At 31.4% G+C, this 21,953-nt stretch overlaps 1 protein-coding gene across 21 annotated transcripts in view; it reads right to left on the reverse strand.

The window, feature by feature from the left end:
• Positions 1-21,953, reverse strand: part of LOC129754341 (potassium channel subfamily T member 2) — a 605,891-nt gene that overhangs the window by 148,508 nt on the left and 435,430 nt on the right. For all 21 annotated transcript variants that reach the window (XM_055750331.1, XM_055750344.1, XM_055750346.1 and 18 more), the window contains 6 exons: positions 21,483-21,562; positions 21,282-21,381; positions 21,011-21,209; positions 20,854-20,928; positions 9,965-10,048; positions 9,656-9,750 (listed from right to left, as the gene is read on the reverse strand). In XM_055750331.1, the coding sequence (XP_055606306.1) occupies positions 9,656-9,750; positions 9,965-10,048; positions 20,854-20,928; positions 21,011-21,209; positions 21,282-21,381; positions 21,483-21,562 (633 nt within the window). The remainder of the gene's footprint in view (positions 1-9,655; positions 9,751-9,964; positions 10,049-20,853; positions 20,929-21,010; positions 21,210-21,281; positions 21,382-21,482; positions 21,563-21,953) is intronic.

The following is a 21,953-nucleotide window of genomic DNA, read 5'->3' on the forward strand; positions in this document are numbered from 1 at the left end:
GGAAGTACATGCTAAGCATTCACCAGGAACCAGGTTGTTTCTTTAGGTTCCGGTGAAATTGAAGATAGTGGCTTGAAAAGCCTGTTAATACGGTGTGTTTTAGTTCGGTTAAAAATGTCAACTCAGCCTACCAGTACATTAAAAGTGGATTGTTAAGCATAAACAAGGCTATGTTGTGATTTTCTAAAGTGAAAATTTTGTAGCACTCGTTCGCTTTTTCTAACTTGATAAAAAAAAGAAAACTGATAGAAATTTATTTTTATTTAAGACAACTACATGGCAACCGTGAGAAAAGAGTATGTACAATTGGTCTCCAAAAACACAGACTGTTACGGACTATTTTCGTAATACTTCTGTCCAATCCAACTCATTCAGTTCACGATTTGCTTTTGGTGGTGTTTTTTTGTAGACCTAAAGCAGGGATGAGCATGTGAACCGGGAGACATGTTTATGCGGCCCACAAACCTTTTCTTAAATAGAAATTTTTTTCTTCACTTTTTCCCAAGATAGGTTGTTTATTATACCAAATTACTAGTCCATACTGAACCAAAGTTGTAGGAAATTCTCTCGCACGTATTTGGACCGGCCAAATCCGAGCTTTTTTTTTATCTACAAACAACGGCACAACCCGAGCATTGGATTCCGAAATTTTCAACCTGAAATCCGGGCAAGAACCAGAGGAATTTGGTCAAACCCCAGGAATAGTTCAACCAAATATTCAGAAGAAATACACTTAAATCATATTTTTGTTGACGAGATATAACAGCTGTTTTTAAATCGTATGTGAGGCTTTTACATAGCCTTTTATTATTATTTTGATAAAAATTGACTAATAAGTGAAACATAAACAAATCATGGCACTGGGAGCCCGGCGAAGAAAGAAGGAAACGTCAAGTTTATTTTTTTAGTGAAGTAAAATAATCTAATCAAAACCCTGGCTATTTTTAACGAATTCATTCATTTTTTTTTTTCAAATATCTGTGCAAGTCCGGGTATAACCGGGCAACCAAGCTTATACTAAGCTGTAATTAAGTGATTTGTTGAAATATGCACTTCACTTGTTTATAGTCATAAGAATTTATACAACTATCATTCAGGTTGATGACCTTTTTTCTAGCATTTTAAACACTTATTGTGTTCTTTTATTGGCAGAGGAGCAACAGTAGATAATGATTAAATAATAATATTGGTGTTTATTTTCATCAGATTACATTTCTTCTAATTTTTCTTAAGAATTGAATCATCAGACGACAAATACTAAAAACAGGCATTTTTAGTTTAAGTGGAAAAGCGATAACTTTTTTTTTGTTCTGTCAAAGAAACAGTTTTAGTAATGCAGAGTTTTTTTTTCATTCAATCATTCTATCAAATTGAGCAAAAGATATGCTTTATTCGTTGGCTCTTTAAAATGTCATGAATAAGGTTGCCAGATTGCCCAGTTTTATCCGAGTTTGCCCGGATATTTAGTATACAATTTGGAAACAGTTCGAACCGGCTCGGTTGCCCGGATATCATTGATAATTGCCCGAATTTATTCATTATATTTGACAAATCAAATAAAAAAAAACAAATTGTGCTGTAAATTTATTTTTATTTATGCCTCAAAAAGGATTTTTTTTTCTGCAAATTTTATGTAAATGGTTTTTTGGAAGCTTTAAATTTGGTTTTAAGTCTGTCGATGGATTTTGAAGAGAAAAAATGTTTTTTGCTATATTTTTTTTCTTCATTTTTGTTGAGTAATTTCTGGGTTTTGACAAAATGTGCCTGGACACTGGTCGTCACGTAATGAAAAATTTTGTCATTCTGAGTCATGAATCAGCGTCAAAGACACCGAAAAAATATTTCTAAGCTCTTTACATAAACATAATTTGTTATTCTGTTACTCACAAAATGTTCCGGTTTTCTGCCATACGATTACCACAAATTTGAACAAATTAAGTTATTTTTCTTGGATAATATCTTCTTACATTATCAATATCATCATATGGTTTCCATTGATCATCGTAAGAAATCTTATCTCAGAAGTATCTGAATTGAATTTATTATCTTTGATATCTGTTAATCCAAATTAAAAAATATTAAGAATTTTTACTGTAACCTAGATTTTTGACGAAATTTGCCCAAAAGTCTGTGAAATTATAGCTTTTTCAACAACCTTGCTTAAACAATTTTATCAGAAATGGAGTAGACTTAATAGCGGCACGTTTTCCAAAAAAAAAAACAAGAAATTACCCTCCGTGTAAACAAATATCAGCCTAACAAGTTGAAATTGTGAAAAAAATACTTCTGTAAAAAACGCTTTTAAAGCAACTTTTATCAATGAATCAAAAAAAAAACACAAAAATTCGTTCGATTTTTATTTTGTTACCGTGCCGATTTACAAAAATATTATGTTTTGTTTCTACATTTCTCTATTCTAATGAATATTATCAATTAAGTTGTGCAAGTTATATTTTCATTGTTGTTTTGTCAATTCTTTTGAATTATTTAAGAAGGTAGTATGGAAATTTTCCAAAGAGAAAATTCAGTAACACCTGATTCCTGGGATCATTTGCATTAAAGAAAAAGAACACTGGTTGACATTTTGTCTTGACATGGACAAGTAAATGGCGACCGTTAGAAAAATGTTATTACGAAAAAACTGCACTTCAGAAAGTTAGAAAATTTCTTACTATCTTAGAACAGGACCGTTTAAAAATTTTCTGATAAAACACTTTTTTTTTAAGTCTGCTCACACACACAATAACCTTCATGAAGTCTGAGATCTTGGAGATAAGTGGCCTTTAAATGAAAGTTTTCTATACAACTTTTTTATCTGTCAGAACTATATAATTTAATGTTGAGTTTAGAGCTTGAACTGATAATCTTTGCTTTTCATTTTGTGATTTGAATATTTTTAATATCGAAACTTTCAAAAGGCCCGATCAGACTATTATGGCATAATTTTAGGAAATTTTGCTATCACGCCCTGAGAGCCAAATTGGCTCTCATTTTGCTTGACATAAGGTGATAAATACACAGCCAAAATGAGAGCACAAATTTCATACTTGTTTAGCAAATTTTGCTTAAACTTAGGCCCTAACTACACCCCATTTTCCTAGAGCCTGGAGGGCACAATGATGCCACTGTAAGGCATCACATATTATTCAATAATAACAAAATTTTACATCTTTATGCTCTTAAATTTATCAGTCTCGGGTATAACAAAATTTGGCATCACGTTGCTAACCTGGTAGGAAAATTTTGCTTTCATTTCTGCTGTGTACCGCCTTATGTCAAGCAAAATGAAAGCAAATTTCGCTCTCAACAAGAGATAGCAAATTTTGCTATAATTTTGGCGTTAAAATATGTTTTTTTTCAGATTTTTTTTTTTTTTCTTTATTCTCAAAATTCAAATGATTGATACAAAGTTTTTTACAAATTTGACACAAATAAAATGAAGGATTAAACTTTTTTTACCAGAATATTATAAATAACAATTATTGTTCTGTGTCCTGTCTGTTGATTTCAAATTTCTTTTGAAAAAATTAATAGATTTAATAATTAAAAAGGAGTCAAAATTTCTAAACAGTTTTGCTTAGCAAAATAGGTAGAATAATTAAGAAGTTGAAAACATCATTTTAAGCACATTTTTTCATTCTGGTCCGGCGTCCGATGATCTCGATTGGGCTCGTTTCCGGAATTGACGCAACCGCTGAAACCGATGAATTCTTGTTCTTCGACTTTTTCTTTCTAGTTTCCTTTTCCTTTTCCGAAGCCGAACTGGGGCTGGATATTGTCCGCTTCAGATTTACCTTTTCCGACTCCATTTCAGCGTCGTCATCGTTATCGTCATCATCATCATCATCATCATCATCATCGGCGTCGTTATCACCATCAACTTCGTCGTCGTTTTGTTCGTCATCGTCTTCTGCGCTGCTCGTGGCTTCCACCGAAGGTACCGATTTGACAGCAACTGATGTGTTCTCGATCTCACTAAAGGAATTGAGCTGCTTCGGGGTTTCAAGGCATCTATTTTTAGATTTTAGCGGTAACGTTGTCATGCTCCTTGCAACACTGCCGATGTTCGATGTGGTTCCGATCGTCGCGTTCATCAGCACTTGGCTGTAAGATGTTGGATCAGATATCGTTTTCGAATTTTTATCTTTTTCTCCTATTTTGAGACTTTCCAACTTGGGGCAATCCGCTTTAAGATGGCCTTCACACTTACAAAAGAAACACCGATTCCTCAATCCCTCATAAAAGAGTCTCACCTTGAAACGAGCGATGATAATATTTGCAGGGAGCTCCTTGGTGACCTCCATATGGATCCCACGGACCCCATTGAATACTGGGAAGCTTGAACTTGCTGCGAATTTTTCACGTATGTGTTGTCTGATTGTTCCGTATTGCCCCAAAACGGTTGCAATTTCTGTATCGTCGATTTCCGGAGGCAGATTAAATACTCGAACGTATCGGAAAATGCTGCTGGCTACAAATAATCTCACGGTAATCCTGGTCCCATCCTCGTACGAAAAAGGGTACTCGTCGTCCATATTATTCGTGAAGCTGTTGAAAGTTGTTTCATTTATAAACTTAAGATAAAAGCAACGTTCATATTCATCCTTATATAAAGAATGTACAGTTGATGCTTCTATCGCCAACGTGTTTCCTACAAATCCGAAGACGTCTAGATATGCCGGTGGCTTTGAAGACAAACCGAAAGCTATTTTTATCGTGTTCTTGCGCGTTCTTTCCATCTCGGTATTCCGTAAACGTTTCCGATCAAAACCTCACTATCTACTATAGGATTCAAGTGTTCAGATGAATCCCGTGTGATCGCATCGACGTCCGAGCGTGAACTGTTAAGACAATTTTAAAGCATATTGTTTTATAAAAGTTTGCGTGGGTTTGCAATTCAAGTCTGATGTTTCTACCAACACACGATTTTCAATATGCAAACTTTGGGTAATGAAAATCGTCTTCACCTGTGCACTCACAAGTGGTAGCGATATACATAATGTAACGGACTTATTTTGTACCAGGGGACTTACTATGGCCAACCTTGGACATCTCTTTTATAAATCAACCAATCATGAGAAATTTTAACAAATTTTGTTGAAACCAAGGCTCTGATTATGTTTCACTAAATTTTTTCATGATTGCTTGCATCATAAGAGAGATAGGTAAACAAAATTGGTACACTGGCCAAATATATATCCATAACCTTACATCCCATGTCAATGTTTCGAAACCGTTTTGCTTTTTTTTTCATTAAAATCTTTATAAACTTCTAAAAATTTATTGGTGCAAACCTTGGATTGTGAACAATACTATGAAATAATTTCCAATGATTTCGAAATTATTTTTTACATTTTTTTCAAAATTACCAAAACGTCAAAGCAAAATAACAAAATGCTAATACTTAAAAAAGAAAATACTCTCTTAACGATGGATCAATCACCTTTTTGGTGCAGCAGGTTGTTCTGATTCTTCCATTGATGTAACCTTCGTCTTCACTGATATTGTCAAACATTTCAGTAGGAAAACTTCAAATGAGCCTTTCTGATCATTTTTCAATTTTTATTCGACTTGGAGACAATAGCCCATTTATTCCTCATTTTAAGAAGTAGAGACAATGACCAACTGGGAGATTTTTCAAGCGAGAATTCAAGCTCCGATAAGAAATAGTTCTACTTCTTCTGTTGAAAACTTATCTAGAATAATAACACTAGTTTACAAAATTTAAAAAGTCGTGTAACATATTTAGGCGATATAATAAAACAATGAAATAAGGCACTTAAGAACCATCAAAAAACTCCACATGGTAATCCTTCTTGGATATTAGCTTATGATGCATTTCGTAAAGCTTGTTATGAAGCAAGAATAGCTGTTCAAAAAGTGAAAAAGGATTCTTGGGAAGCATTTGTTGCTTCTTTTGGCCCTTCCACATCCATTTCCTATATTCAGGAAAAGTTTTCCAAGATCACTGATCGTAAATCAATCCTCTTAAAATTAAAATTGTTTTTGTAGAAGATCGAAGCATAATGGCCGAATCTTTTGCTTCGAAGTTTGAACAGAATTTTATGTTTGCCCATAATTTCCTAGAGACTCACTCTGTAATAGAAGAATTATCTATAGCAGATAAAGAAGCTAATCGAACTATAGACTTCGATTTTTCAATGCGAGAGTTAATATTTGCCCTAGATTGTGGAAGGCAAATCAGTCGGGCCTGATAACATTTCCTATGAAATGTTTGAACATCTTCCTCTTGCCGAAAAAAGGCCAAGTGCTTGAAATTGTCAATAACCAAGGCAACTTGTAAATTATTATAATTCCAATACATAAACCTGGACAACATTGACCAGTTACAGACCGGTTTCTCTTACATATTGCCTCAGTAAAATATATGAAAGGATGATAGACCGTCGAATCCAAAAGTCCAAATCATGTGCTAGTGCTATGACCGATAAAATAGCTGATCACAAGAAAAAAGGGATGTGTACGGAGAAAGTCCATCTAGGTTTAGAGAAGGCTTTAATCATTTTTGGCATCCAGCACTCATAAATGCAGCCAAACAAGCGAAATTGGGACTAAGATCTATTGGAGTTTTACTCAACTTTCAAAAAAAAAAAAAACAGAAAACGTGTTACTGTAGGAGGTCCTTTTTCGTTAGTGAAATGTCAAGCAAACGAAGTAACTCAATGTGCTGTTGGTAACCTTAATTTTGTTGACAGTGAATCCAATCTTTGAAGCTATTCCTTATAATGTTTCGCTGCTTATTTAAATATGTAGACGATCTACCATTAATAAACCAGAATTTAAGGAACTCATCTAAATCGAAAGGAAAATACACTGTTTCATGTATATCTTTTGTTTTTAAATTTAAGGTTCTGGAAACCTCGTTATATAACTCAAATATGTTTCTCAACATATTATTCAGCTACAACACTTCAGTTTTCCGTTATTCTAAGACTAAGAAAAAAAATCCGAAAAACATTATTCGTTTCAAGCTGATATTAGAAGCTATATGTTGCTCATAAGGATATTTTTTTTTTTAAGATGATTACCACAAAAAATGTAAAAAAGTTGTATAAAAACCTTACTTTTCAATCAATCAACCGTCAAAATTGTTAAGATTGTAGCAGATAAAATTTTAATCGAGGATTGAAAAGTTGACTCAATTTGGCACATTTTTGCATCTTTAGATTTTCAAAATACGAAATACAGAATTTATGACTAATTTTTGAAGATACAAAGCTGTTTATCTAACTTTTAATCAATTTGGAATTTCTCAGATTTTCTTGCACTTCAATTCAACTTTGCACTGGATTTTGAGTTCATTCACGCAAGATTTTTGCAATAAATTTATATTCATCAGAAAGAAAATTTCAACCCAATTCTAGATTTGAAATTACATTAGCGCTGCAATACTTAACAAAAATATGATAAAAACTTGAAAGAAAAAGAAAAAAAATTGACACTCCAGGGACTGTGAAGGGTATAAATTTCAGGGACTTATGAGTGTTTCACTGTTTTTTTTTTTTGATAAAATATTTTTAAAAAAATTACATAAAATAGAAAAAAAAGAATAAAACAAACCATATGAAAAGCATTTTTCAGTGTTCCTTTAGTAATTTCATTTGAATCAAAGTTTGTCTTTTTCAATTTTTTTAATTTGAAATTATAATAATATTTCCTTATGATGTGATTGACAAAGCTATTTTTTGACATCCCGGTGGCGTTTTGTTTTGGTTAAATATCATATAAAACTTGATATTTGGACAAAAAATCTTAAATGTAGAATTGTGATAAAAAAAAACATGTATTTATCTGATAAACAATCCGAAAATTTTTATCAAAAATCAATGTTCACAATTCTGAAATTTTAACTTCAAATCAGAGTTAAATTTATCATAATCTATAATTTGAATCTGTGGTTTGACAGGTTTGTTTAAACTCGGTGTCAGAAAAATAACAAAACTATTCTTCGCTCAACTCTAAAAAGCCACTCCAACTAGTAAAGCCAACTGGTAGCTGTTATGTCATTCAGTAGTGATTTGTTGATATGAACCACTTTTGTTCTCAATTGAAATGCTGAGTGAACGAATCTTTGTCCTTTTTTATACATTTTTGTTAGATTTTTTTTAATTTTTGAGGTTAAGCATGGCGGGGAAAAACTTGGTGGCTCCAGAGAGTATTGAAAATTGATTAAATCATGCAACCATCATCACGGATGGACAGCAAATTGAAAATAAATTGAAAAGATAAGGTTTTGGATATCGTTTTTAGTTGTGATGGCTCCAGAGATAGTAAGAAATAAGTAACTTCAATGATATGTTGAGCTTTGTTTCCAATTTGAATATTAGGATAATTTATTTAAAATATGAATGAAAACCAAGAACTGAAAAATCAATTTAGAATTTAAATTTGATTTGATTTGACTCCGAATCTTGGATTTGAAATCACATTTGAATTCAGGATTCTGATCGAATTCATATAAAACAATATGAATTCAAAATAATTTTAGATTAAAACAAAAATTCTATCATATAACTATAAACAAATATTTAAACCCAAACAGAATACCAAATGAACAATGGAATTGTCAAAATTTATAGAAACCTCGATTTAACAGGTAAAATAATACTCCAATATTTTAGATGTAAGGCTTTGAAAAAATATCACCAGCTCCCAGAGCGAAATTTTCACAAATCATGACCAACATTGAGTTCTGTTTAGACAAATTTTGTCAATGCTTTTTTCAGGTTCAAATTGAAAACTTGTAACTCAACAGGATCTTGATTAAACATTTGATAGAGAAAAAAGTTCATCCAGTTATGTGGTTAAAACGAAATTTAAATATTTGACTAAATTAAAGAAATAAAAGGAATAATAGAAAAGCCGATTTTGAACAATGGAATTGTTGACAAATTTTTTAATAACACTTATTTTCTGTTTCTAATATGTGTGTATTAAAGATTTTAGGAGTTAACATTTTTAAACTTTTCAAAACAATGTAAAAATGTTAAAGAAAAAAAACTAAATTTAGTATTCTCGGTTTATTCATGGTGTAAATTGAGTTGCGCTACCATATGATTGTGAATCAATCATCAAATAACGGTCTAAAGTTACAAAATATCTGTTGAAGGTGTATACCTATAATTTATTTGTGTATTGCGTTTTGCAGAATGTAGAAGGTTTATGCCAAAACATATATATAAAATCAAAGAAACTTTCAGAATTCACTTCTGAATTTTTTTAGATATCATAGTGTTAAGCTCGTTACTAAAGCAAAATTTAGGGGATTTTTATAGTCATTCCCAAATGGTAGTTGGCTCATAGTGACACTGCACTGGAATAATAGTTTTCCCAGAAAAATGCTTTTAAGATTAAATGTGCTTCTATGCGGTAAAGAATTATAGTTTAACAAAGTTCTTCTTGTAGATATTAAAACAAAAAACTAAAAACTAACCCCATCATCATAATCGCGTAAGAATATCTTAGCATTTGTTACTAAATAAAAACTACTCATTATCAACCCATCAAAATCTCACGTGACTAGTGTTGTTTAAACTTGTGGTTGTCGTTGGTGTCAAATGCAGAGTACACAAGACCAGAGTGCAAAGTTTACTGACATATGGCATTTGACGACCGGGAGAAGGGGAAAAATTACCTAGTAAACACCAAACACAGCAATGTGGCCGACAGGATTGTCAGCTGCTGGGATAGCGCTGACTGTGACTTTTGCATCGCCCGGTGGAGATCATTCTGAAAAATAAATAAAAAGTTAAAGAGGAAAAAATGCTTTGTTATTGACGACATCACTGGAAATTTTAAAACAAATGTGAACTCTATTAAGAAGATTTTCAATCAGGTTATACAGGCTAGTATCCTTAATCCTTAAAAATATTTTTTAGAGGCATACAGAGATTTTCATTTCTCAGAATTTAATCCAAGTGAACATTCAACAGCATATACTTACAAACATATTCTCCAGCGAGCGTTTCGCGAGCCAGCAGTTGAGGAAAATGGGAATGAAAAGATTTCGAAACGGAGGCCATAAAATCTGATTTCGTTCCCAGTCGGACGATGAAGCGATGCGATGTCCATTGATGGGCCGGAATCCGGAAACATAAATGAAGAAATATGAAAGAAAAAAAAGCAGAAAATTTCACATTAAACATCACCGTTGATTGACTTGTTACAAAGCACTTTGAGCGATTAAATTTGAAGTAAATGAAAACATCAAAATGGATCGAAGAGAGGAAAAAAAATGGTGAAAAACATCCAGGATGATAAGGTTTTGGGGCATGTTTGTGTTGAAATTCGGAGGCTCCAGAGAGTGAATGAAAATTGAAGAAGATGGAAAAAGACAAAAATTGTGGCTCCAGAGAGTGGAAGTGAAATTATGCGAGAGGTGTTGAATATATATCGGCTAGAATTAAGAAATGATAAAAAAAATGCATTTGTGGCTCCAGAGAGTACAATCGTTTATTAAAAAACAAAATTAAAACTTTTCAATAGTAAAATGCTGTGAAATCCGGTTTCAACAACTCAAAAAACATTAAACCCTGATTTTTAGAGTACCAAATGCATTTAGAATGTTCAACACATTTTCCGAAATGCAACGAAATTAAGTGTTCTCCCTTTGGGATGCCAGTTGAGAAATTTCAACGACGAGAGAAAAAGCTAAATTGCTGAACCTCACAACAATCTTCCGATCTTCCAGGTCTTCAAGTGCTTGGCCGGTCCGAAAGTTTTCTGTCGAAACGAAGATTTTACGAGCACTTCTCTTGCACTAAACGAGAAATCTGTCGCACCTCCACCTTTCCCACATCCAATTTCTGGACCACGGAGTCTAGAGAGTCTGCTGAAGCAACCACACTCTTAGCTGCGCTTCAATAATGTTCAATGATGTCCAATCGTCTGTCCTCGCCTGAAGATTCACCGGTTCTGAATCGTTTCGTTTTCGTTTCGCTTTTTTCATGGTTTGGGTTTATGTTTCGGAGCAGGGATTTCGACTCAAGGTTGACCTGCCGTTGAACAACACACAATGTGACATATTTTGCCGAGATTTCGGAGCTTTTATTTGCTTTCGGAGGACGGCACCGAGGAAAGAACTAGGGGAAAAAACGAAACCAAGCAAAATTGTTTCTCTAGGGATGCATTTAAGTCTTGGTCCAAGTGAGAAAAGTACGAGAAAAAAAAATTGAACGATTCAGTTAACTCTTCTCTACAAGTGCCGTTTTGTTTGACCAACCAATGATGCGGGGAAGATTGTTGAAATAATGTCGGATTCGGAACAGTTGTTCCGAATAGATCAAACATGGGAAACAAAATGGGATGTCAAAAAATTCACGAAAATTGTGAACAGGAAAGTTAAGTGTGTGGAGTTTTTTTTTCTGAAGAATAGTTATTCGGGTTTGAATACGACAGGAAATTTATACCAAGAGAAAATTTTAGTTCAATAAATGAATTTACCGTAGTATCGTTAAATTACAAATCATGATCAAATCAAACCGTGATCACAAAAGGTGTTGAAAAATTAGTTCTAAGAAACATGGCCCGCCTCCGGCTAAGAAATTTTATTGTACGACACTATTGGTCGGGCTGGCACGGGCTTTTTTTAACTGTCAGTTTCGATTTGCAACCTAAAAAACTTTTGTATTGAAACTCAAATCTTGACCCACAAAAAACCCTACCTTGTCTTTAATATTGTTTTTTTTTATTATAAAGTGGATCTTAACAAGTTTATCCATATTTATAAGACTAATAACTTTTAAATGCAAAAAATCGTTTTTATCATTACAAATTTTATGCAGATGCTATATATTCCTTAAGAACCAATTCTAGCTTCAATGTTATTTTGTTTTTCTTTTTCTTCAACTCCATATTCAGTAGGGTTTTGATAAATTAAAAAAGCCATCTAATTCACATGTTTATGAGGTGAAAATAATTTACGAGCTCATTTTAATCATTTTTGGTGCCCTGAATCTTTTGAAAATAAGTGAAAATTATTAAAGAAAGTTCGACACTTTTCTGAAAAATATTTAAAAACATTACGAAAGAAACCTAAAATAAAGATTTTTATCAACTTTCTTCAAGACCCCAATCAATTTTGACACCTGAGAAAAAAAGTCTTCTATTTGTTTACTTTTTCTAATTTTGTGAAATAATAGATTTTTACTAATTTTTAAACAAGTATGAAAAAAAATTAATTTAATTTGATTTGAGATATTTTTAAGAGTAAAAGTCAAACGATTTGACTTCAACAAATTTGTTATATGAAATAAAATCTTGTTTTTGAACTTTCTTAAAAAATGTCAGAAAATCACATTTTTAGATCATGAATTATATCATCATCATCAAAATATCATTCCAAAATTGAATAAAGTATAATCAATTAGTTTCAGTGGTGTTTTGTATCATTCACAACCCAATTTGATTATTCATAAGAGCATATAAATAATTGTTTTCTATTAAAATCCTTCATGTTTTTCAAAGCTGACACTCAAAACCAACTTATAAAACAGAAAAGAATATGGTATCACAATGTTTCTCAACAATATTATAAATCATGATTTTATCTGACGACCTTCTTATTCATAAATATGTTAACTATTTTAAAGAATCTCGATTTCATATTTCACTTTTTTGTACTTCGAAAACATCGACATTCTCGTTGAGTTTTAATAGAAAGGACAAAAATTTAAAGGTTGTCACTATTTCACTTTTTCGCAAATCGCGTTACAAAATGGTTTTATTTGTTAATTTATTTGCGGTAGTTTTGATTAGGCCTGTTCTAGATAATCATGCCATATCCTATTTTTTTCTAACTTATGGCAAATTTCTTTATTTTTATTTACGCAAAAATATTCGCCTTTTGATAAACATCAGCATAGTTTTCAACATTTGTTAATTTTCATAAAAATGCAATTAGTCTTGTTTTTGGTTTTTCTTAATACTGTTAGTTCAGTATTTTTTTCTTCCATTTTTTATGTTTTTAGCAGTTTTGCTTAGCCATTTTAGCCCGACTTTCGTCGCACCTTAATTCCATTTTCGCAAACATTTTCATTCTTTTTACCATTTTTCTCTGATCATTCGTCGGCAGATCTCTTTAATTTATTATTTAATATTTCTTTGAAAAGAATGATATTTCAGATATTTATGATTTAAAAGATGATTTAATAAACCTTGAAAATGTTTTAAAATCCCTCAAAAAATCAAACTTGTATGATTCCATTTGAGTTTCTTTGTTATGCGAAATAAAAGATTACATATCGAGAAAAAAACATGAGGCTTAGTAACACATCATTTTTTAGTAAACATCTACAACACATTTACATTTACAAGTTTTTTTAACTGTAAAATCTTATTTTATTTTTGTATTATATATGTATGTAATTATGAGCACAATATAGTAAAAATAACGGCCTTAATAGCCTTGAGTTGTGCTGATGGCCGAAAAAATACAACAAATAAAAAAAAATTTCTTTCAAAAATTGTAATTGTTTTGTCATTTTCAACATTTTCCTTTTTTTACCTTTAGCCAGCAAAGCTTTTTTTTTAATATAATGCTGCAAGCTTCAATTTGAAGAATCTTCAGAAATGTTTTGCTTCTTTTTCACATTTTTGCCATTTTTTTCTGCATTTTTTGAACCTTTTGATTTTTTTTATCCATTTTTTCTTTTTTTTCAGATTCTTCTTCGGCAGAATTTTTTCAACTAAAATATCTATTCGATTTTTTTAAATTTTCAACATTTCAGCTATTTTTCTTTGAATATTCTTCAATTTTTCAATGCAAATGAAAAATCATCAAAAGTAGGTATTTTACATCTTCTTCATATTCTAGCTATTTTTACTCTTTTTTCGAAAAGCTGGCTTCAATTCTTTTTCACATTCGTTAATTTTTTCTCCAACTTTCTTTTATATTAATACATTAAAAAAATTGAATTATCACAACCTAGTAAAAAAGAACGTTTTAAATGTTTGTTTTACATTTTTGTCAGGCTTTTCGTCGACAGAGTTTTTTCAATTGAAACATGAAAACAATCCAATCAAAAACACCAATAAAAATTGTTCGTCTTTCTCCCAAATCAGTACTTTTTGTTCTGCCAGAGCATTATTATATCTTTTATTCCAACACAATAAATTTATTGAAAAAAAAATTAATCAAAAATCCAATTTGGCTAAATTTGGATATTTGATTTTAAAATGTTGACCAAAAATTTGAGCAATATCCGGGAAAATTTGGTCAAAATCCAGGAATTATTCAACACAAAAAAAGAAAAAAAAACTTGATGATTTTTTTTATCTGTATTTTTATAATCGTGTTTTAGACTTCGAAAAAACTCCTCATGATTATTTTTATAGAACTTGATTCAAAATTTCGTTTTGGACGCATTAATAAAATTTTTTACAATTTTTTTTTTAGTTTGTTTGTTTTGTTTAATAAAGTGAATAAATCCGAGCAAAATCTGGACCTTTTTCAATCAAATCCAGACATCCGCACTTTTGTCAAATTTTGCATTCAACATCCGGGCAATCTGGCAATCTTCATCAAGTTTTTATCTGAAATTTACAACATATCTCTCTGACCTTTCGCTGGCAGAACTTTCTTCTATATTTCGCTCTAATTGAAAAATTCATGAGAAATATTTATCTTCTTTTTCACATTTTTGCCATTCTTCTCTGACCTTTTGTCGGAAGGTTTTTTTTATTTTTAATATCAATCTGAACAATCTATTTAAACAAATTTCATTTTTAACATTTTGGATATTTTCTCCAACCTTTTGTCAGCAGAGTTTTCTTCAGTTCACCGCTTCTAATGAAAAATCCTTCCAAATTTTCATTCTTTTTTTTTTAAATTTTAGCCATTATTTTTGAAATTTCGCGCTGTTTTTTTTTATTTAATTGAAAAATTCATCAAATTAATTTTTATCTCTCTTACATTTTTGGCATTTTTCTCTGACCTTTTGTCGGCGGAGCTTTTCTCATTTTTCGTTTCAAATAAAAAATCAATCAAAAACTCTTATTTTCTTCTTTTTAACTTTTTTTGTCATTTTTCTCTGACCTTTCGTCGGAAGAGCTTTCTTCATTTTTCGCTTCAAATAAGAGAAATCTATCAAAAATAATCTGCTTCTTCTTCACTTTTTCTATTTTTATCTAACCTTTTCTAGACAGAACTTTTTCCAGTTTTCATTTCAAATGAAATATCTATCAAAATAATATTAATCATTTAACATTTTGGTCATTTTTCTCTGAACTTTCGTCGGTAGAGCTTCCTTAATTTTGCGCTTCAAATAAAAAATCCAGCAAAATCAATTACCTTTTTTCAATTTTTTTCATTTTCCTCTTTGATTCCATTTTCCCCAAAACGAGTTTAACTCGCCATCCAAAATATACCAAATCAATCTTACAAAATAGGCACTGAAACTTATCGTTTATCATCTTTATATTAAATTTTGGTTTACGGAGAGTTGAATGACCGTAGAAGCATTTTCATCTCATGTCATCAATTTATTCCTCATGGAACGAATTTTCTCTTTCATAATCTTGAAACGTTCTTACTAAAAGAACATAACTTTTACCGGTAAGACCGAAAAACGGAATTTATTTTTTTTAAAGATTTTAAATAAATTCACGGAATTTTAAATCTATATTTTTCTGCTCTGATTTTTTATGTTCTGCAAACATAATCTTCTTGAAAACCAATAAATCTAAATTTTAAATTAGAAAAACTTGGTTTCTATTTTGTCCTTTCCAGGACATAAATATTTCAATTTGCGGTGAAAAACTATTCAGAGCTTGAAATTTTAATCTATAATTTTGCTTGAAAATTTATAAACGTTTTACTGTAACGTTTAACGCTACTGTTATTGTTTTACTTTAAATTTTCCGTTCCATTCCATTCCATCTCTTCAAACCTTTTACGAATGTCACGAGAAGAACGCTAAGTAAGCAATTCGTTGACAGCTTGAAATTGAAAGGTCCCCAAAAATCGTCAAAAACCAATCGTGACTTTATATCAACGTTGCAGCGGGCACACAGTTATTGAAAAACTCACCCGGTACAACTGTGTTCGATGTTACTATTGGGCTCGACCTCACGGACAACGGCTCAGGAGGCAACTGACTTGCTAACTTAGCTAAATCGCAAGCCCAGCAAATGGCTATGAATTTTATATTTGCTTCAACTTTTGAGCTTCCAGATTCTTTATTTTCATTTGAATTAGGAGAAAAATATAATTTTGATAAATCAAATCAGTGAGTAACGTTAAAAAACTGCAAAACTTTTTATGTTATTTTGAAAAGCTGACGACATCAATCGCATTGCCAACAACATGGAGTATCTATTTTAGATAACCTCTGATATAAAAAAAGAACGTAGGATTTTAAAGTGTTAAAAATGCAAAAAAGTCAGCTCAATACACAGCCGATTCTGGCCGAAATATTTTGGTTTAACTTTCCAAAACTGTTCGCAGAATATCCTTTTTGGGATATTTGACTTATAGTTTAATGGCAATCAATTTTAATGGAATAAAATTCATTGTGTATGTAGCTTATTCTGGTTATTTCAAAATTAAGCGAATATGTTTTACCAGGTTGTCAGTAGTTGTTTCCGAATGTAAAAAGTGCATTAGAAAAACTTTTTCAAAGCCATATAATTTACAAGAAATTTGCTGTATTTCGTTTTTTAAACATTAGAATTTATTTTTTATGAAGAGATTAACCACCGTAATTTTTGTTTGTTACTTTGATTTATCGGCCTAGCGGTGAAAAGTGATGTCCTTTTTAGTAGGGACATCTAAAGATTATGAAATTTTTATATAGATGGATAGAAGGTTAGAGGAAATGAAAGATGGTGAAAATGAGCGGGTAGAATTTGTCTAGAAGCATTACCATCACATACCAAATTTTTGTTCCTCACGAGCCTACTACTATGAAGTGGTAGATACAGATAGAGTTGCATCTACCACCACACTAGTTCGTCCGCACTACAAGTTCTCGCTTGTGGGGCGGACCACGCTAAGCCTACTAATGTGTGGTGGTAGATGCAACTCTATCTGTATCTACCACTTCATAGTAGTAGGCTCGTGAGGAACAAAAATTTGGTATGTGATGGTAATGCTTCTAGACAAATTCTACCCGCTCATTTTCACCATCTTTCATTTCCTCTAACCTTCTATCCATCTATATAAAAATTTCATAATCTTTAGATGTCCCTACTAAAAAGGACATCACTTTTCACCGCTAGGCCGATAAATCAAAGTAACAAATTAGAATTTATTTTTAAACATTAGAGTGAGCCAATGCTCATTTTTATCATAATATGTAGTATGTAGACTTACTTATATGTCCGTTGTTATGGTACATTTCATTTTTGTCCAACGTTTAGGAGTCCAGTGTTCTGTGGGAATATTGTCGTTAATTAACTTTTAACTTATATTTCCAAAATTTTTCACGGTTTTATTCGAAGAAAAATAATGATTTTTCATCAGATATTCTGGACTCTTAAACGTTGGACAAAAACGAAATTGACAATAATAAAGGACAGATAAGTGAGTTTATACACTACACAATTTCACGATTAAGTTAAAAAAATGATAAACTTCCAGTTCCTTTGAGAAAAGCCACCAAAAATGGTCGAAACATCGGGCATTTCGAAAGCTCAGTTGTTCGATAGAATTCCTTGACCAAAAATATCCAAAATAACTACAAAACATCAATCACGGTCAGAATAAAAAAAAAATTAAGTTCTTTTTTATCAATATTATTTCGTGTTTGATGGAAAATTTGGAAAATATGTACATACATCCCAAAATCTATCAAATGATGGATACGGTTTGTATAAACAAAAAAATATGTAAAAAAAAGGACACTTACTTTCAGCGATAGTTGAAATCTTAAAATTTGCATCAAAATCAAGTGAACTTAGCTAAAGATTGCCAGAAATTCTCCCGCACAATTCCGGGTCGGCAAATCTGGGCTATTTTATTTAAAAAAAAAATTCAGGCATCCTATTTCCAAATTTTCAAACCAAAATGCGGGCAATATCCGAGAAAATTTGACAAAAATTCAGACATTATTCTACAAAAAATCAGGAAAAAAAAACCTTTGAATCAATATTTTTTCATCAAAAAACATGACCAAATTTTAAATCGTATTTCAAGCTTGCAAAACATTGTTTATGTTTACTTTAATAAACCTTGCTTGAAAAAAAATATTTGTAAGCGAAAAAATTAAAATTTTGATATTTGATTTTTTTTTGTATGACTTTTACAAAAAAAAATGTCAATGAATCCGGACAAAATCAGGATATCTTTCAACAAAACTTGAGCAACCGGGCCGGGCCGAACCTTTCTTATTTTTTTTCTTTCATATCTGAAAAAAAATCTTAAACTAAATCCAATTTTCAAAATTAAAAGCAAAAGATCGAAATTTTGCGGTTCAAATCGGATTCATTCCAACTCGATCCAAGTTAAAGATTTTAGTTTGAAATTTGGTTCTTAAAAATAACTTCAATATTTATTATGTTGAACTATACGCCAAAACAAATGAATTCTCTGAAGTTTATTTAAAAGAAGATAAATGTTTTCTTAATCATCATTATCATCATCTTTCATTAATCATCATCATCATCATCATTAATCATCATCTTTTCATTAAAAATCTGTGGATGGTTTTTTTTAACAATAAGTTTTTCATAAGACAAAAGTTGCAAAATAAACTCAAATTTTACTTAATATTTGTCATTTTCAGCTGAATTGTGCAAACGAACTGGCTTTGGTTAAATTTGAAAATCGAACTGACAATCAAAATTATAAGCAAGGTTGCCGAAAAAATATTCTGTGTTTTTGAGAAAAAAAATCTGACTTTCTGTGATTTTACCAAAAAATTCTGTGATGTTACTATGATGCTATTTCTTTTAATTTCATTGAAAACTCATGATCCATTGGGTCTTTTTTACATTTAAGTTGAGTAAAATCAATTAAAATTACCAATCCTGTCATACTTTACTGAATCACAAAGTTAAAATCTAAATTTTGTGTTTCCCAAAAAAATTGTGATTAGGGAAATCCTTTCAAAATTCAAAAACTCTGAGAATCTGTGAATTTTTCAAAATTCTGTGTTCTGTGACACAGATTCTGTGATGAAAATTTGCTCAAAATTCTGTGAAATTAAAGGTTTTTCTGTGATTTCGGCAACCTTGATTATAAGCCTGCGATCTCTTGCAATTTAAATTCCTTAGCGGAATAGTCTTCTGGATATATTTCAATTGTGGAACTCATTTACGAGCTGAATTTGAATTTTGGACCCTTATTAAAAATTTGAATTTTCCATATAATTCGGAATTTCAATACGCTTTCTAGAATGTATAAAAAATCGGTATCTGAATTTAGAAATTTGAGCCAAGTATAGAAATCAGTTTCAGAGCCCTTAATCATGAATCCATAATTATAATTCGGATGTTTTGGGTTTCAATGATTATCCTTTATTTCAGTTACGTATTTCTAATCCGATATGATAAATTTAAATGAAAATAAAACTTTCGAATGATTCATCTATAACGCTTTTTTTTAAGCATTGTAATGTTTGAAATTTGCATATGATTTCTAAGTCTTTCTTTCATATTCGAAAAAATATAAACTACATGTTAAAAAAAATGTGAGCTAGTTTCGAAAATCATGATTCAAATTGCGAAGTGAATGTAAAATTTCAAACATATCTTTTTTTTCAATTTTGAATTAGGATCCAAACCAGAAATCAAGACTTCTTAACTGGATACATAATCCGACGAAATATGAAAACACAAAAACAATTTCAAATTCGATTACAAGGGAACAGAATCTCTGAAATGAGTTAAATCTTATTTGAAATTAGGTATTCTGAAAATTTTGAAAAACTGTGCTGTAGGTGAATTCTGAATCTAGGATTTATTTTCGAGGTTTTGGCATCAGTTCTGATTCAAGATTGTTACTATTGAATAACCTTACTCCATCATAAAAATTTGATTGAAAATAACAAATTTTTAGTGTAAAGTCGAATGCCTTGCTTGCTTTTGATGGACTCTCATGGGAGGGGGCGGGGTTGTTTTGGGGATATTGGAAGAACGATTGTGATGATTTGAATGTACAATTTGTGTCATATTCACCCGAACAGCTTTGGAAGGTCTTAACTGTTGATGACAAAATGAAACTTTTACAAACAGAACTTTGAAGATGTTCTCTATGCATCTGGAAAATTAAACGTTCTAAGTTTTTTTCTGAAGAAAATCAATTCTACACAGTGCGGTAGACCTTCTTATAAAAAATGAACTCGACTTGATTAAAACCAATCAAAAACGAAACAACAAAGTTAAATATCACTTCGATTAGTAAACGTTGAGTGAAGATCCTATTTCAAAATGATTAATTTAACTCAATTTTAGTATTTTCAAATTTAAATAAAAAATTCATAAATGAGCATTCTAAATCGAACATTGAAGATAAAAGTTCCTAATTTATGTCAATTATACTGTATTATCATTATTTATTTAGGAAGGATTTAGTCCGACTTATCAAAACGTCTAGCCCTACTATGCAATGCATTACTGTTTTGGGAACGATTATCGTTTATTGTCAAAGCTGTGAAGCGTCTCCGGAGGGGGAATTGCGATTTGATTTTTCTCGGTAGGTATCGTCTTTCGAAGGAAGTTGGGGGTTGTGTAAAGGTGGTAGAAACAAATAAAAAAAAGGAGAAACCAAATACTGACTGAAAAAAGGATATCGGGTGATTTTGTCGATGAAGAGATGAAAAAAAGGAGAAAAATACGGGACCCATAAAATCAACCAATGGATTATATCGATGGTTGTCCGAAAAAGGTACTTACCGTAACCGTGAATGGTATCGTTGTAACAAGTTCCAAAATAAAATGAAATGATAAAATTTGCTGCCATATATTGCCCTAGAACGAGACAGATTGAGGAGAACGGTTGAAAGTTTCATTAGACTTGTGAGATTTTTTTTTTAATTGGGAAATATTTCACCTTATATCCGAGATAGGCTATCAGCAGCGCCTCCGAGAGCGAGATGAGCGCCAGGACCAGCTGAACCGCCCAAAGCTCCGTTGATCGATTCACCCACAGGATCGCGTCCCAGTTGATGATGGGGTTCTCCTGGAACTCCTCCTCGGTCAACTTGGCCGAGTCCAGGAACTCTGTTTTGTTCGACACCTTGCAGCCGTAGCTGGTGGTTTTGAGCAAGGAATATTTATTTTTAAACATTATTTTCCTTCTGAAAATACAAAATTGAACCTACCAAGTTGCATACGTTGGATCTAAGTCCGATATCACTCGTATTATGTACAAAATGCAGGTTAGTAACTTAAACAGTAAATTAGCTATACGTATCCTTAAACCTGTGAAAATTATTTAGGAAAAATTAAAGCAGAATTAAAGTATTGAAAAAAAAAAATATTTGGGAAAACTACCACCCAAAAGATTGGTAACGAATACTTACTTGATCTTTGATTTTTTATAAAATATAGTTGCAGTCTTTCTTTGAATGTATTTTCATTTACATAATATTCTACCCGTACTCTGAAAAGAAAAAGAAATAAGACAAAAAAATGTCAGAACAATTGTTTTTAGCACTTTGAATATAAATTTAAACTGTGCTTTGAAAACAGTCAGAAATAATGATTCAATGTTGTCAATATTTTAAATTGATTTAAGAGAACCCTGTGCGGAAGCACTCCGGAGAATAGTAAGGAAAAATCAATTTTCGACTTCGACACAATATTGTGTTGAAGTTATCGCCACCGAAAAACAGCTCCAAGCTGTTTAAAAACTTCTCCATTTGATTTTCGGGCCGGTTGTAAAAGTTGCAGCAACAAAAAAAAAGACATTCTACTACCAAGTCAAAAGGTTGTCGAACTGCCGCAGGTTTTGGCACAAAATTGGTTTTCCACAGAATGCTTTTTACCTTCTT

This window comes from Uranotaenia lowii, chromosome 3 (genome assembly GCF_029784155.1).
Source record: "Uranotaenia lowii strain MFRU-FL chromosome 3, ASM2978415v1, whole genome shotgun sequence".
Taxonomy (NCBI): Eukaryota; Metazoa; Arthropoda; class Insecta; order Diptera; family Culicidae; genus Uranotaenia; species Uranotaenia lowii.